We start from the raw sequence: 17,590 nt of genomic DNA, 5'->3' as shown, positions 1-17,590 counted from the left end.
CCCTATTGACAAAGTTTACCAACATCTGTACATTTAATGAATTCTACCATCAACAACTTTATTACAAACTCCAGCATGACGCATACAATTTGAATGTCAGACCATTCTCATAGAGGCACTACTCAGTACTGGTACAAGAGATATCATATTGTGAAAAAGAGATCATATTACACCTGCACTCCACTCACTGCACTGACATTTACCTGTTTCCTGTCAGTTACCGGTCAGTTTTACAAGGTTCTAGTGATGGTTTTTAAATGTCTTCATGGTCTTGCTCCTCTTTACCTCAGTGAAATGATGGTTAGATATGTTCTAGTCAGGTCTCTCAGGTCTTCATACAGTAATCTACTGGTGATTCCTAAAAGCCGATTAAAGATTGGTGAGGGTGCTTTTAGCCACTATGGCCCAAAGCTCTAGAACTCTCATCCTGATGAGCTCAGTGGCATTTCATCTTCAAGAAGAGTCTCAAAACCTTTATGTTTAGATCTGCTTTTAGTTAAGAATTTTAATGGTAACTGTTGAGAAAATAAGTTTTTGCTTAGCAATAACATTAGCAAAAGTATATTTTGCTCATCAATGAAATGGATATTAAAATTAGATATAACTATTAATTAGATAAATAATTGCTGCCTTAAACTATTAGTTTATACGTAATCTTAAGAAGGGCCTCACAAGGGGCCATATAGCATATTGTTGCATCAGAGAACAGTTTGGTCTATAGGGAGTGAAGTGTCTGTAGAATATGTTCTATACTGATAAGCTCCACAGAAGGTGACTTGCACCAACTGCCTGTAAGGACACCCTGTTAGGCTGGGACACAGTGGACATGAAATAATGCAGAGTCATGCATGTAGGTTGAGAACTCTAACTATGACCATGCAAGAGCACTGAGGGGGTGGAGCCATACCATATATAACTTACATGTTACTAGTAACTTTCAGATCTCTCTGGTGTACATGTTTGGTGTGTGTGAGATCTCCAGAGATATCTCTGTTTTAATAAAGGTCTTTTTGGTATTGCTATAATTTTGGTATGTTGTTCCTACTATCTCTTTCCCATCAAACGAACACGCTGGGCTAAAGTGGTTGATAGAAGTTAAAGCCCCAACAATTTGGTGACCTCCCGACGTGATGGGAAGAGAGATTTTTGGAACACATCTTCTAAAATACTGTTAGTTCATCCGAGCCGGCTCAATTAAAGGTAAAGCAGAATACCTGTTACAACAAAATTTCTGCACATTTGTATAATACCAAATTGTGATGAACTAATGGTGTTTGGTCGATGCTAAATTAAATAGCAATTTTTAATTTTTTATTATCTTTTTTTTTGGTTTGGTTTAAAAGGTAAAATATATGGTTTAAAGGTAAATAAGGAAATAAAGGTAAAATATATGGTTTAAAGGTAAACAAGGAAATAAAGGTAAAAAATGTATGGTTTAAAAGGAAAAAGGAATAAGGAATAAAATAAAGTAAATCGCGTAAAGTATATTTGTACTGACAAGTGATTTTTGTTTTCCCGGGTGTGGCAAACCCCCCCGTTTGTCTGACGAGGCGACGGTAAACCGCGGGTGGCGTCCCGTGGTAGCTGGGTCGTTGGTGTCCCGGAGCCCTGGGGTAGCCCCGAATCACCAATATTCGGACAGGATCCTGAATTGATTGAGGGTGATGCAACCTTATGGTGTCTCAGTCTGGTAACTATGGTTGAAGGCTACTTCTGGTGAGTACCGGTTTTTTATCAACTTGGCTGGTGAGGAAATACGAAATGTATGCAAATAGTTTGATGTAAAATGGTTGGTTTATGGTGTTGGTTTATGTGAGTGGAAAACTTGACTAGGACTTGTAAAGTAATTCATACAATTACTGTTATGTGACGTTAAAAGTATGAGTGACCAAGGCAGGACCGTGTGTAGTTGATGTAATTGACTATAAAATGTTAGAATTTCGTCTGTCACCGGTGACTCCTCCCTCCTTTGTATTTAATTTATTCAATTTCCCCTTTGGTTTGGTCTCGCATATATTTAGAATTAGCTGTTCATTGTGTCTTTGGTATGTCTCTTCATTTTGAGTAAGGCCTGGTCTGGGTCATTTTGTATAATTGAGTCTGTTACATTCGTTTCTGTTCCACACATTGTTTGTATATTGTGTGTGAGTTGTCCTTGTGTCTGGTCGGTAAACTTGGTGATCTTTCTTGGGCATTTTCTTGTCCTGTGATTTCTTGTATTTAAGTTCAGAGTTAAGTTCTTAAATTCTGCACCCTCCCCTAGTGTTGGACTATACCTATGAGGTTCATATATTGTGTTTGGTTAACCGAGTGTTAAGTGTTTTTATTCGTTGGTCTGGCTTTCGTATGAGTTCTTTTAGTCTACATTATAGTTTGTTTTGGTCTCAGACTACACCTTAGGGATGATAAATCAAGTTCAGTTGTTAATAAGTTCGTGTATCGTTTATTGTGTTGATTAGTTGGGTTCGCCACGCCGAGGCTCTTTTTCATGTTTGATTGGTTGTCAAGTTTGTCCTGTTGATGTTGTTGGTTGTTTCTCTGTATCCCATTGGTATATTGTCTGAGTCATCTGTTCGATTTCTTCCTTCGTTGTTTAACAAATAGCATAGTCTGTTCGTTGTCTGAGGTGTTGTAGTTTTGTTTAGAAGTGGGTGTATTTACTTCTAATTTCCCTATGTGTCTTCATTCTTATGTCTTAATGCTAGGTTACGTCATTTGTTTGAAATTAGGACTGATTGTATTTTGTAGTTTGATTTTCGTGTACGTTATGCCTTGGTTTTGTCCTTCCTCTGTGTTTAGTAAATTTTAGTTGGTACTCATGAGAAATGCCTCGTAGCGCGTGCACCTGTTGTGTGCCTAGACAAGCATTCCTGCCGCTCTAAAAGTTAAATTTCATTCGCTAGTGTATTTGCCTCCGCCCCTAACCGAGAATCGTTACATCGCTGCAAAATAGAACGGACTGGCTAAAAGTGTGCACGTTTAACACGCAAAATCATCAAACGCTGAAAAGATTTAGCTCTGTGACACATGTACAAACACTGTTTGCTGGGGGTTGTCCACAACCAGGGGTGCACACAGCAGATAGTCAGGAAAATACACCACTGTATGAGCCAAACTCGTTAACACCCATTAACGTGCAGCAAGAGGTGAAAAGGGATTTATCCAGTAATTAATGTAAAAGCAGGAACCGTACAAATAAATAAAACCGATGACGCGCCCTTAATAGTAGGTATGCTGACGAACCAACGTTCGATGCGAAAAATTCTGGCTCAGTAATGTGTTCCAAACTACGTTGTACTTTTGTATGGGTGTCATAAAACATCACTCCTCACCGCCTAGCAGGTGTGTGTTTTTTCCTGAATAATACTGTGACTTCGTTAAGCACAACCCAGCCAATCATCAGGCACTGCTAATAGTGAACTCTGAGGCGATTTCAGGTCGGGAGACCAGCGATAAGATACTTTGTTGTTTTCAAGCGGTCTGTTTTCTTCATCAACGCTCCGGACACCATCGAAATATATGTGGACCTAAAAATACAGCTTTTATCTCAATACTGACCAAATGTAATCGAAATCCGTGCAGGCGAAAGTATTTTACTAGACCGCGGAAAATAAGTAGTCATGATTGACATTGGTGTATCGAACGTCACGGTAGCTAGCAACTTTAGGCTAAAAGCGGCGTCTCGGTTTAACTCGTTCCCACAGTGTTTTCTTGAAATCGGTACTGATACCAGTGTTGTGTAGTTTAATCTCATTGTTTTCTGATATAACTTGTTGTTAAATGGTAATATAGTTAACATCACTTCGAATTAGATTATGATTATGATTAATTATTAATTATAATTAATTAGAATTAGATTATGTGAATTTCAGTCACACGACTTCTATTGTAAGTAATGTATTATATTTTAATGTGATACATGATATTTTAAATATCATAACTTTATCAATTCTCAACCAATTTTCAAAATCCAGGTATCATTTTAAAGGAATATTTCAGCTCTGTCTAGATATGTGATTCTTGTAAAGCTTGGGGCTGTTTGAAAATTTTGTCATCATACCTATTAACAGTAGATATTAATATTTAAGGCTAGAAAAAGGGAGCTCAGGCTGTGGGGTAAAGTGTTAACTGCATGTTAGAAGGGACTTGGGTGGAGTTAGTTATAGATAGTGCACACACCGGGGTAAGCAAAGTGAGTAAGTGAGGTAGATGTGTCCGAGGAAAGATCTTGGCCTTGGGAGACTTTAGAGGTCTGGTAGTACGTTGTTGCACTGTCACGCTTGGCTCCGCACCCTCCTGTCTGTCACACCTGCCTTCATTTGCAGTCTCAGCTGTTTCTAGGTTATATCTCATTAGGTTTAGTAATTTAGTTCTTGGTTTTCTATGTTCTGATCGTGGGTTATTGTGCTTGTGATCTTGAGTATTTTCCCCAGTTATTTTTGTCATTTAGGTCATAAGTTTGTTTAGGTAAATGTTTAGAAGCTTTGCCGGTATTGGATTTTTACTTGTTTAAATAGCCCCCTGTTCTTAGTTTGTTTTGATATCTGGTTAGTACTGAAAGTATGATAGATGTTCATACATTATTAGTTTTGCATCCGCCTGTCTAGAAGTTTTGTTTTTGGTTTAGGTTATTGATATGTTCCCTTCCGTATACATGTTTTTAGCAGTCTGGATTTGTTACTAAAGTTATGTTTTGTTTCAGTATCATTAGTTTGCTTTAGTTCCTATGGTGTTTTCCCTATGCTTTGTGTATGTGAACATTCCCTTGCATAAATTTCTCTTCCTTGCATAGTCACAGTGGTCTTTTATATTCGTAGTGTTAAAGTGAAGTTACTGTTTAAGTTAAGTGTTTGTTAGTATGCAGCAGGCACAACCCATCTGTTACATGAAGTACCCCTCACTAGACATAATGTAGCATTAGGTGATGCCCTCTGTAAAATGGCCAATACGTGCAGCATCCGCCATTTCTAGTCACATGGTTGGATAAGTCAACTCCCACAAGTTATCTGAGCCAAGCAGCATACATCTGGGTGTCCCAAACTGGTATACACCCAGGGTCACAACGCTCACACCTTAACTGGTTTAGAAAAGTGTGTACGCAAGCAGTGTACGCGTACAGGGGCCCGCCCCAGACTCCTCAATATGTTCCCTATCTGCAACAGGGGTGGGAGTACCCACCAATGAGATTTAACTCAAGTTTAAGAGGGAGGGGTCGGGCAAGGGGCAGGGGTGGTCAGGGTTGTCCTGGCAACTATGGTCGTGGCATGTTGGGTGGATGTTTCTTTGTGGGCAGGAGTGTCACTGGTTCGAGGGAGTGTCCTCAGAATGCCATTGGACAAGGGAGGTCCAGAAGTCCGTATGTACCAGCACCAAACCCTTCGGAGGCCTCAGGGTTGTTCCCCTTGGAGAGTGTGGAGTTAACCAGTGGGCATGACGGGGCCCAGATGAGAACTCTGACAGCAAAGCTGCGACAGACCCCATGCTGTCCCTCACTGTCTGTACTCAAAGGTTGTCATTTCTGGTTGACACAAAGGAGCAACTCATTCAGCAATCAACTGCGTTTTACCTGATGCTGATTCTGTGACTGTTATACTGAATATCAAAGTCTGCATAAAACTGTCCCAATGTCGCCAGTTCCTCATATCAGAGACTGCACCTGATAACCACTGCGGAAGAGACATTTTTTGAACTAGGAGCTACTGTGTTATGTAGCCCTCTAGGACTGGTGAGCTCCACGGAATGACCTCCCACAGTTCACATCTTCTGGAGCCAGACTCCTGCACTGCGAGGGGCGTCCACTCTGTGTTCATGGTCTGGAAGCTGTGGATGACTCTTATTGGTCCCTGCGTCCTGCCACCCGACCCACTGCATGTTCCTTTGTTTTATGACCCAATATGGGATCTAGTTTATGGGGAGGAATTTGAGGAATAGCTACAGTATCAGCTATGGGAGATTGCAACCAGGAGCATATTGGTGACACCTGAGGGTGTGGTGGTCCCTGTGAGGCTGACACCTGCTTAGCGACACTGGCATGATTAGGAGAGCCACTATAGCTAAGAATTGGGTAATAACTAACATTCTATGTGTGAGCTATGCTTAGTCTTGTAATACTTGGTTTATTAAAACAATGTCATTTGTCAAAGTTACTCTAATGTGATATGTTGAGCAGATTCCATGGGAGAGAATGCTGTGATCGTCTTGACCCTAACTTAATTTTAGATCAGATACCAGCTTCTCTGTGGTCAGAGGGACCTCATGACGTTGGCCTTATCTCACAGCCACCAGCTACGTTTGAGACACAGGCAGATTACCTTAGATGTTTCTGAAACACCCTTTTGTGTTTCAGAAAAGGGGGGGTGGGCTGTTAGACAGCAAAACTTGTTTAAATAAATAGATAAATAAAACGGCACACGTAATCACAAGACATTCATTATATATTCTAACAAGTCACAGCATTATGGCTTATGTAAATTTACAAGTGTTAACACATACAGAAGGTTTTGATGGTCCCAAACTTAATGTTTTCACTTGAAGGAATTAATATGGTATGTTGAAGTGTCCGGCACATGAGTGTGTAACTGAGGTGGCATATGCAGCTAAATTGAACCAACTCCTGGGGTAGAGAACATGTAGACAGACAGGTGCGGGTTCAGGAGTTGAGATGGTGGTGTTGAATCAGGATTTGTGGTGGTAATGGAAGCTCAGGGAGACGAGTTCTTGGTAGCACATTCAGGTAAAACTGGGTAGTACAATCAGCACAGAGGGCTGAGATTTTGGCTGTTATTGCAGCACTAAGGTGGGTGGAAGGCAAGAAAGTTAACATCTGTACACACTCTGCGTACGTGGTAGGAGTGGTTCATGTAGAACTTGGTATGAAGAGAGTAGGTTATACCACTTCAGGAGGAAAACCCATTAAATATTAGGATGTAAAAGGTGTCACTATTGGTAAGAGTTGCTATCATTAAATGTTCAAGTTATCAAAAGGGGGCAGTTTAATACAGAGTTAATGCAGCTGCGGACGTGGATGCTAAAAAGAGGCAGGATATGTTACAGGAGCCCATCAGATGGTTTGCAGGGCAGAGGACAGTGGTCTCCTCTGCCATAGGATTCAGAGCTACGTAAACTACAGGAAAAAATGTTGTGGTTAAACAAAGGTGGTAAATGAGGTAAGGAGGTTTGGAAAGGACCTAATGGGAGACCGTTTTTACCAAGTCAATTGATTTAATCAGTGTTATCTGAAGCACACGGGACAGCAAAAATGAAGGAAAATGTGTTACTGGTCGCACCCATACTTAACTGACTTAATAGCAGACTGGACTGAAAATGTGAATATTTGTAATGCACATAACTTGTGTTTTAAGACCAGGTCTAAGCAGGTTTCCTGGGCAATAGGAGCCAGGAGATCCAGACTGACTACACTGACATGTTAATACCATACGGGGACTAAGGTATTTGTTAGTGGTCGTGGTCAAATTCTTATGTTGGGTAGAAGTATTTCCCACCAAGCCACAGGACTCCAAGTCGGTCTGCAAAAGGTTGATAAATTACTGGATACTGCATCATAGTTTTACTAAATTAGGGCGCTTAGATTATGGGAAGCATTTCATTAGCAAGGGTTTCAAACAAAATTGGGTTTGAGACGCAAATACAGGTTGGCTTATTATTCTCAATCTCAGGCTAAATTGGAATTATAAATGGTAACAAAGGATAAAGGTAAAGGTATGTGCACAAATGTATGTGTTTGTATTGTTGGCCAGAAGATCTTCAGTGAATTTTGTTACAGAATTCACTCCGTATGAGCTCAAGACAGGAAGAAGTTTTATGGGGGCCCCAATGCGCTTGCGACGTCCGACAGGAAAACTACAAGGTTGTACAGCAACGGTATAATGCACTAAAACGCAATCTGTGAAGCTTATTCTGTTCAGGTACGAGGAGAGGAGCCAGCACCAGTCCCACAACCAGACCCACACGAGGAGTCAGAACTGAAGCCACGAGCAGATCTACCCGTCACCAACTGGGTCCTGCTGAAGGTCATCAAAAGGAAGTGGTCGGAACCCAGGTGGACCAGTCCATTCAAAGTCGTTGAGAGGACATCACACGCCGTCCGACTGAGAGGCAGAGGAGAGACGTGGTACCATCTCAGCCAGTGCCGAGCGTCAGAACCACCGCTGGAGCGCGCAGAGATACGGAGCTCACAATAGGGTCACAATACCACCTTAAGTGAAGCACCAGGGGCTCTTCAAGGTAAAGTCCACCTTGCCCCCAACGAGGGAAAAGGAACGGAAGTTGGGGTCAGCGAAGAAAAAAAACAGAACATACTTCGTGGGCCACTTGCATTTTAATAAAAGAGGTCTTGAGTTGGGTGCTCTTCTTTTCTTAATACCGGTACAGGTGTTGTGTGGAGTGTGACCAACATTTATATTTTGTTTGGCCTTTGGCATTGTTAAAAAAAATAAATAAATAAAAAAATAAGTTAAATTGTTCAACAGGGGACTGCCCACAGTATAGATGCTTTGCTTTTATTATACTTTATTTCTATTGTATTAAACTGTGCTTGTCGTAAGGTTAAAAAGAGTGTAGGAGTATGAGGTTGAGAGCATACATGATCCAGACACCCTCTCTTTTCACTTAAAAGATAAGAGGTTCCAGCATCCTATAGTGTTGCAATCGCAGTACAACATTAGGCAGGAAGTTAAATAAAGATTTAAAACTAAGTATCAAAGTAATGTAGTAACAAAGCAGTAATTTGGATTGGATTGGGTCTTGGGTTTTTGTTTTGCCGTAGCGCCGGACGGAGAACCAAGTATAAGGGGTTTCGGGGTTAGAATCAAATTCGCGTGTGATAACAATAGACGATACCCACCGGGAACTTTACACTTTAAATTAGAGTAAATAAAAAGGGGGTGACCAAAATAGTTCACTGGGTTGGGCGAAGGGCTGATTGGGTATACCCGCCCTTCAAGCACGAAGGTGTCAAGAAAAACTATTGGTCACCCACAAATTAGAAATAGGATAATGAGTCCACTGAGACTGTTCGGACAGCCGGGGGTTAGGACCGACGTATGGTGGAGACCTAAATGGCTAAGATATTGTGCGGCCGTGGTAACAGTAGAAGGTGTGATAATACTGCTGCTGTTAACACATGGACCACAAAACCACAACAGCACGAGGGTAAAAAAAAAATCGTAACAGATGGTTGTATTAAAGACTATGGGGGTATAGAATTAGAATATGTTCTGGGAGAGACCACTGCGTGGACATTTGATGTCTGCAGCGTTATTAACTGTCGGGGAGGACGCTACATATAGGGGATCGGATGTGTATCTAGGTTGGGATCCTATTAATGATAACCGCTGCTTTGAAGGTGGGACAGCTGACATCCCTTGTTGTTCATCATGGCAACAATATTAAGCAGTTGTTTATTACCACTCATAATAAACATAACAGAACCTGGCTTACAAGGCATCTGCGGATCGGATTATACTAAATGGTCTCCCTAGCAAATTTTAGAATTAAGTACAAGCTTTTCAGGCGATAACGTGGGATAAAGTGGATCGCGGGTCAGGCAGTTGAGACAGGTATGGAGAACTGCGTAGCATGTGCAATGGCCCGACCGAAACTGATGGTATTACCGGCTTCAATATTTCCAGAGGAAGATCTCATAGTCTATGGTTGTATGATTAGTCTAAGGGGAATATAAAGGGTAACTACTACATTTACTCTTTCAATCTAAGGGAAGGAACTTTAGGCCTTGGGAACAGAAAACCCAATTACAGGATGGCTGGACAAACATTTTGGAAAGTATAAAGCTCTGATCATGTCGGCTCTCACTTCAGTTGCAGTATTTTTGGCTGAAATAATTACTTGTAGACGTTGTTGTACTCCATGTATAAGAAGTTTAGCAGAACGCCTTATCAGCACTATGATTGAACAGAGGGATCCTCAGGGAACAAGCAGGTATGATGTCACTGTTGTATCACGGGGAGTCAGATGAGAGGATAACAGTGGAAAATATGATTGTAATCTCTTATCAGAGATTAAAAGGGGGTTTGTTGAGAAAATAAGTTTTTGCTTAGCAATAACATTAGCAAAAGTATATTTTGCTCATCAATGAAATGGATATTAAAATTAGATATAACTATTAATTAGATAAATAATTGCTGCCTTAAACTATTAGTTTATACGTAATCTTAAGAAGGGCCTCACAAGGGGCCATATAGCATATTGTTGCATCAGAGAACAGTTTGGTCTATAGGGAGTGAAGTGTCTGTAGAATATGTTCTATACTGATAAGCTCCACAGAAGGTGACTTGCACCAACTGCCTGTAAGGACACCCTGTTAGGCTGGGACACAGTGGACATGAAATAATGCAGAGTCATGCATGTAGGTTGAGAACTCTAACTATGACCATGCAAGAGCACTGAGGGGGTGGAGCCATACCATATATAACTTACATGTTACTAGTAACTTTCAGATCTCTCTGGTGTACATGTTTGGTGTGTGTGAGATCTCCAGAGATATCTCTGTTTTAATAAAGGTCTTTTTGGTATTGCTATAATTTTGGTATGTTGTTCCTACTATCTCTTTCCCATCAAACGAACACGCTGGGCTAAAGTGGTTGATAGAAGTTAAAGCCCCAACATAACTTTATCACATTATTTATTAATTACATTCAATGTCTGTTCTAAATATTTTAATAGTTTTCCATCTTATTTACTTCATTACATTATTATTTTTAGTTACATTTTATGTCTGTTCTAATTATATTAATAGTTTTGTCATCTTATTTACTTTATTACATTATTTTGTCTATTATTTTAATAATTTGTCATTTTATTAGATTATTTTTAAGTTTGCTTCCTTATCTTTAATTTCTTTTAATGTTTTTAAATTAGTGGTGGGACTTTAACGCGTTAATTTCGATTAATTAATTACAGGAAAATTAACGCACTAAAAAAATTAACGCATTTTAACGCACGATACACTTTTGCATCGTGGAATGTTTCTCAGTGCACGAGTTCCAGGCGATAAGATGAGCATGATGCAGATGACTGAAGAGGCTACGCTGGTGGATGGGAAATTTAAATATAAGAAACTTCCAAATGGAAGTTCAAACAAAAATAGTGTTATTTACACTTTATGTAGGAAGAGTTCGCTTATCACAGGAGCACTTCCACCCTTCGTTACCACCTCAACGCAAAACATGTTGCAGCTAAAGCTGGGCGTACACTGTACGATATTTTAACTGTACGACTAAATCGCAGGGAGAGTCGGCTCGTGGAGCTGCTTCAACAGTGCGATACTCTCACGAGGAGCGATTTGAATTTCAAACATGTTTGATATTCTTGCGACGCTGCGATTTCTGATCGGGAGTTGGTCGTGAGCAGTGTTAATTTTGACAGAAATTTTTGATTTAGTTTTAGTCTTAGTCTTTTGACTAAAATGTAATTTAGTTTTAGTCATAATTTAGTCATTGATTTGTTTTTAGTCTTAGTCTAGTTTTAGTCGACTAATTATCATTAGAATTTAGTCGAATAATATCAAAATAATTTAGTTGACTAAAATATAAATGGTGTAGTAGTCATTATATACACTTGCACAAAATGAAACATTTATTAACCAGTTACAGAATATTATTTTTTGTATGTGCAATATATACAAAAACAAATTTCCAAACAACTCTATTGACCTGAACTTATAGTTATTGAGCATAACAATAACAAAACATTGATGACCAGTAGGTCCGCTCTACCTGAAAACATATGGAGTTTATGAACAATGCATATTAGATTCTATATAAAACTGTGCGCCGTAAAACAATGCCATAGCCCGCAGATGTCGTTTCATTTGTCGTATTTGTCCCGACATCATCATTCCTCATGGTTTACACAGCATCTTGTTTTTCTCAAAGTCAAAGGAGAAATGTGTCCATATATCGCCGCTCATCTATCTCCCTGCTGACATTGTCGAGTTAACGTCGAGTTTAATTTCATGAGTGACCACAGTTCACGGGCTAGTTTTGTCCTAACGGGTTCTGCGCGATGTGAAGACGTTAGTTCTGATTGGATGGTTACCCGGTTTGTCCCGCCTCTCCGTGTACGCTAAAGTAGTTACGGTTGGATCTCTTCTTAACTTATCCCTACCTTTCACAAAAATAAATCAGGTCTGATTGAATGTCGTCGCTGGCCAATATTTTCGTCTCGTTTTTATTCGTTGACGAAAATGTCCTTTAATTTCGTCATCGTTTTTATCCCTTCGTATAGTTTTAATTTAGTTATCGTCTCGTTTTCGTCATGAAAAAAGGTTCGTTGACGAAAACTATGACGAAAATTATTCGTCAACAAAATTAACACTGGTCGTGAGGTATGAATCGCTCCTCATTTACCTGTGTAAACTATACGATGCACGACACGCGATTGAGCCAAAACGAGTGAAAATCGGCTGAAAATGGGCCAAAAATCGCACAGTGTACGCCCAGCTTAACGCGCAGGTCAGTAATGATAACTTAGCTGCTAAATGTATTCCTAGTACGATAGGGTGACCTAAACGTCCGCATTTCACATCCTGTCCCGGTCGTCCCGGGTTTTTTTTTAAAGTGAGGAAATGTCCTGGTTTTTAAATGACCTTCATTGGACCATTAAGACTGAATTAAACTTTCGCGAGTGACCGTAGCGCGCGACTCCGCACGCGTTTATACATGACGCGTCATATTATTTGTGTTGTTCGCTCTCTGTGGTCGAAGATAAAGACTTACAAGAAGCGCTGCACATTGCGTCAACTGATGCAAGTTACGAACTACCGTCCAGGGGTGAGTTTCCCAAAACGTTCTTAGCACCAAGTACTTCTTAACCTCGTACGTAAGAACGAGGGAAAAAAAACAGGTTATTACTCAAGTAAAACAGGTTATTGTGAAGAGCGCCACAAATGTGGCTCTGACTGGGGATCACTGGACCTCTGTTAGCAACAAGAATGATCTTGGTGTGACAGCTCATATTATAGATGATGAATGGAAGATCCAGTCATTTGCTTTGAGCATGCAGAAGACCACTTCTAGGCACTATGGAGATGCCTGTGGCAGAGGCCTGGGAAATTTAAGAAAAGTATACCATCTAAAATGGTATTAAAAAACATCTTCTGATTTACTTCAATTCTTCCAATATCCTGAGCAAAACTCCCAAAATTAAACAACATTTTTGGTCAGAATTTCCAATGTTCTGAACTGTTTTCTGCACTCATAGATTGGTCTGTGTAGTAGACTGGTGGAAAAATAAACAAGATGTTGAAGTTTGATTATGTTCATTGATTCATTCATCATTCAAACTTAAATTAATATTTCTCATGTTAAATACTGAAATGCGATTAAAATGCGATTAATTTCGATTAATTAATTACAAAGCTTCCGATTAATTCGATTAATTTTTTTAATCGCGTCCCACCCCTATTTTAAATCTTTGCTTCCTTTTTATTTATTCTGTGAATCACTTTGGGTTGCATGTACTGTATGTATGAAAGGTGCTATACAAATAAAGATTATTATTATTATTATTGGCATAATGAATGTTGCTAGTGTTTTTACACATCAACTTTACTGCTATATTGCAATTTATGTGATTATAACTGCATGTTCAAACACGTAATATCTGTAAGCATGAAGTCTGAGTAAGAACTTTAAGATCTAGATGTGATAAAAAAATTTCAGTAAACTGTCTATACATTGTTATCACTTTGGTGTTTCCAATATTCATTCACTGATTGCTTTATAAAGGAAATGCACACATACCTTGGAAAGTTTTCCTCACTTCAAAACATTCCATCATCTGACATTGCAGCCAAAAAGGTTCATCTGTAATGGAAAGTAATTTCAAAGCTATACATTTATAACAATAAATAAACACAAAACAACAACTATAACCAACCTGGGGGTATTCCAGAAAGCGGGTTTAAAAACTCTAAACTTAACCCTGAACTCTGAGTTGTCTTACCCCGATCTGACATACTCAGAGTTTTCAGTTCCAAAGCGGCTGATCGGAGTTAAAGTAATCAGGGTCGCTCAACTCTGAGTAGGTTGACCCAGACAGAAGTGCGTTCATGCATAACTATAAAAGGCATTCTTAATGGAATGCAGATAAATAAGATTTATCATGGACTTAAATGCAGAAACATCGTATTTCACACCACTGTAGCTTGAAGTATTAATGACTGCGTATGCAGAATATTTAGATATTATTAAACGTAAATGTTATACTGCGGTAATACTGTTAGAGAAAAGCAGTCAGCATGTCAAAAAATTGCCAACAGAGTTAATGCGTGAGTGAAAATTATATTTTTATATTTAGCAGAAGGGTGCGATTATATTATTATATTCTCCACATTTATAATACTGTATTGAGTTTTAATTTATTTATTTATTTTTATTGAACTTACTAATTCCAGGTCTAATCCGAGTGGTGTGAAACACACATGGCATCAGATAAAATATAGTACAAAGTGGTATGGCTGTACATAACTATATCTTATTCTTAAAATATATTTATTTACAGGAAAAATGACATAATGAAACATAAGAGTGAATTTGACTGTAATGTATATTAAAAGGTTACAGGGTGGATGGTGGGGTGGGTGGTGGTGCATGATTTAATGTGAAAAGCAGTGATTGCAGATTGAGTCTCTGACAACTCTACCATCTCTGTTGTCACCCACATGCATTTAAGCTTCCTCATCTGTGGGCATGTCAGTAAATTTGATTCTGGCCTTTCTCTTTTGCCAAATAAAGGTGGAAATCATCTTTTGCATTTTCTTGAAAAAAGATGCTGGAATCCAAACAGGGAGGGACATAAACAAATACAGCAATCTAGGGAGAACATTCATTTTGATTGTTTCGACCCATCCAAAAAAGGATAGTGGTAGTATTTCCCATATTTTTAAGTCATTTTGAATTTGGACTAATATCTTCCCGTAGTTTGCCTTATATATGTGAGGAATATTCGTAGTTATGTTAATTCCCAGATATCGGAACCCGTTAGGCGACAAATTAAATTAGGCTATTTCAGATAATTCTATGGGCCACTTCCCTTTTATCATCATGGCTTCTGATTTTGATTCATTTATTAGATACCCTGAGACAAGACTAAAGTCGTTTAAACATTAAAAAATTTTTGGTATAGAAAATATTGGGTCTCTAATTGTCACGGAGATGCGGCCCCCAACCGGTCGCCACCGTCCACAGCGCAGCTGGACCACTTCTCAGTTAAGCTAATGCAGATCTGCACTGAAGAAAGAAAGGGTGAAGGAGACCAGGTATGGTTTGTGTAAAAAATAAAAACACCATTATTGGGATCATTGTGAAGATTTTGTCCATTGTATTTTAACCCTTAGGGAATCAAGGGGGCAGTCATGGCCTAGTGGTAGGGAACTGGTCTTGTGACCGGAGGGTCGTGGGTTCGATTCCCAGACCTGAGGCCATGACTGAGGTGCCCTTGAGCAAGGCACCTAACCCCAACTGCTCCACGGGCGCCGGGCTAGGGCTGGCCACCGCTCTGGGCATGTGTGATCCACAGCCCCCTAGTAACCACTAGTGTGTGTGTGTGTGTGTGTGTGTGTGTGTTCTAACTGCACAGATGGGGCAAAAGCGGAGGACAAATTTCGATTGCGGTGTAAAAATCACGATTGACAAAATACGGCACATTTACATTTACACATCAATATGCTTTCTAATATGTTAAATATGTAAAGCAAAAAAATAATATGCACCAAGTTTGGCCTACATTTTGTTTACTTTGCAGGAGCATCACAGCCCAGAGCAGGAGCGCTAGCTCACAGTACAAATCAATCTGGCCATTATTTTGAGGTGAGTGACTCTCCCTGCTGCACCACTACACTGGATCTTCGGGATCTGCCACCTCCTGAAACCCTCTTCACTGTTTATATGCGTTTTCCCAGATTAAGTGCTTATTCACAGATGTCATTGTCATGATTCAACATAACAGAGAAGTCTGATCCCTTTTTGAAATGGCTTTGCAGTTTTCATTCTTGGATGAAAACTGATGTCCAGATGTATAAGCTTAACAAAGCTCTGTAGGTTTTCAAAGGGACTCAGATAAGGTGAACATATCACATTTTTGTCTCTTTGAAAAAGAGCTTTGTTAACTTGCACACTTGTACCCCTAGACATCAATTGTTTTCCAAAGATGAACTTTGAGTAGTCATTTCAATATCAATAAAATTTCTACCTGCAAAGATTCAGAATCTAACCAAGTAAATGATGATTCAAAGACTTATCATTTATACCAAATCAAGGTAAATATTTCAGCTCATAAGAACTATAATATTTGTAATGTTATTGGCACAAAATTAACAGCAGCTAACTTTGGATTTTGTCTGCAACTTTTTAACAGGCAGACTTCTGCTTTTCACTTCTGAGAGGCCAATGACCAGATCCTGCAGATTTCTTCTTTGCAACATACGGAGAATACGACCCTTTCTATCACAGGAAGCTACCCAGGTGCTTGTACAGTCTCATCATCTCAAAGCTGGACTACTGCAACTGCTTACTTCCCGGGTTGTGGGTTCAATTCCCAGACCTGAGGCCATGACTGAGGTGCCCTTGAGCAAGGTACCTAACCCCAACTGCTCCCCGGGCGCCGGGCTAGGGCTGCCCACCGCTCTGGGCACGTGTGATCCACAGCCCCCTAGTAATCACTAGTGTGTGTGTGTGTGTGTTCTAACCGCACAGATGGGTTAAAAGCGAAGGACAAATTTTTTATTTTATTTTTTTGTGGCCCACCTCCACCCCCCCATCTTTGGAGGACAACTTTGTTTTTATATCAAATAATAACAATTCTGTGTAATAAAGTGATGCCAATTATTGGGGTTAGGTGGACCATGAGAGGATAGAATACAGAAAGAAAAGAAGGGAGAGAGAGAAAAAGGGAAAAGACAGAAGGGCGGGGAAGAAAATAAACATATACATACATATGAAGAGTTTGGTTCCAAAACGCGATAAACGCCATTTAAAAAAAAAAATGAGTTAGAGCCGGAATCAGAATGGTATATGACCACTCTTGAAAAGCCAATATTCAATTTTAATCAAAACGCCACATCCGCCGTGTAATACTGCCCTACTTTCTCTCTTTCTTTCCAAAATGCAACAAACGCCACTCCTGATTTCCCGCACACTGTTAACCCGAAATGTGTATTGACTTAAACTGTTTAATTAAAATATAATTAAATTATTTAAGTTTTATATCATTACTTTAACATCTTAAGTAAAGTCCACTAATCTGTTGCAAAAGTTCACATGTGAGGATAATTTTAAGTTAAATGGACTTACATTTTTAAAACTTGGTTTTGGCCACGCGTTTGTTCATCCAGTTGCAAAAGAAACACCATTTTATTTTGCCGCCAATTTTCTGCTGCTGGACAACTTCCATTTGCCGGAAAAGTGAGTATTTTTTCCATTATCTTTCCTTGCGCATGTATGTTTTATTTGCCTAAAAACATGTGTAAAGAAAGAGCCAATAAAAATATCTTTAGCACTTTAAAACAACAACACATTGCAGTAGTGCAGGATAAAATATGAAGACTTGAAGT

The 17,590-nt window shown here is 39.4% G+C and overlaps 1 protein-coding gene across 5 annotated transcripts in view; it reads right to left on the bottom strand.

Annotated features, from left to right (window-relative positions):
- Window positions 1–17,590, bottom strand: part of LOC143497917 (uncharacterized) — a 66,139-nt gene that overhangs the window by 17,429 nt on the left and 31,120 nt on the right. For 4 of the 5 annotated variants that reach the window (XR_013125915.1, XM_076993552.1, XM_076993550.1 and 1 more), the window contains one exon: window positions 13,782–13,844. The exons of the other annotated variant lie outside the window; for it this stretch is intronic. Coding sequence is in view for 3 of the 4 variants with exons in the window: in XM_076993552.1 (XP_076849667.1) it covers window positions 13,782–13,844 (63 nt within the window). In the remaining variant the exon portion in view is untranslated. The remainder of the gene's footprint in view (window positions 1–13,781; window positions 13,845–17,590) is intronic. 5 annotated transcript variants of the gene reach the window in all.

This window comes from Brachyhypopomus gauderio, unplaced genomic scaffold, assembly GCF_052324685.1.
Source record: "Brachyhypopomus gauderio isolate BG-103 unplaced genomic scaffold, BGAUD_0.2 sc116, whole genome shotgun sequence".
In the NCBI taxonomy this organism is placed as follows: Eukaryota; Metazoa; Chordata; class Actinopteri; order Gymnotiformes; family Hypopomidae; genus Brachyhypopomus; species Brachyhypopomus gauderio.
Note: the sequence above shows the minus strand (reverse complement) of the source record. Positions and strands in the feature narration are given on the sequence as shown.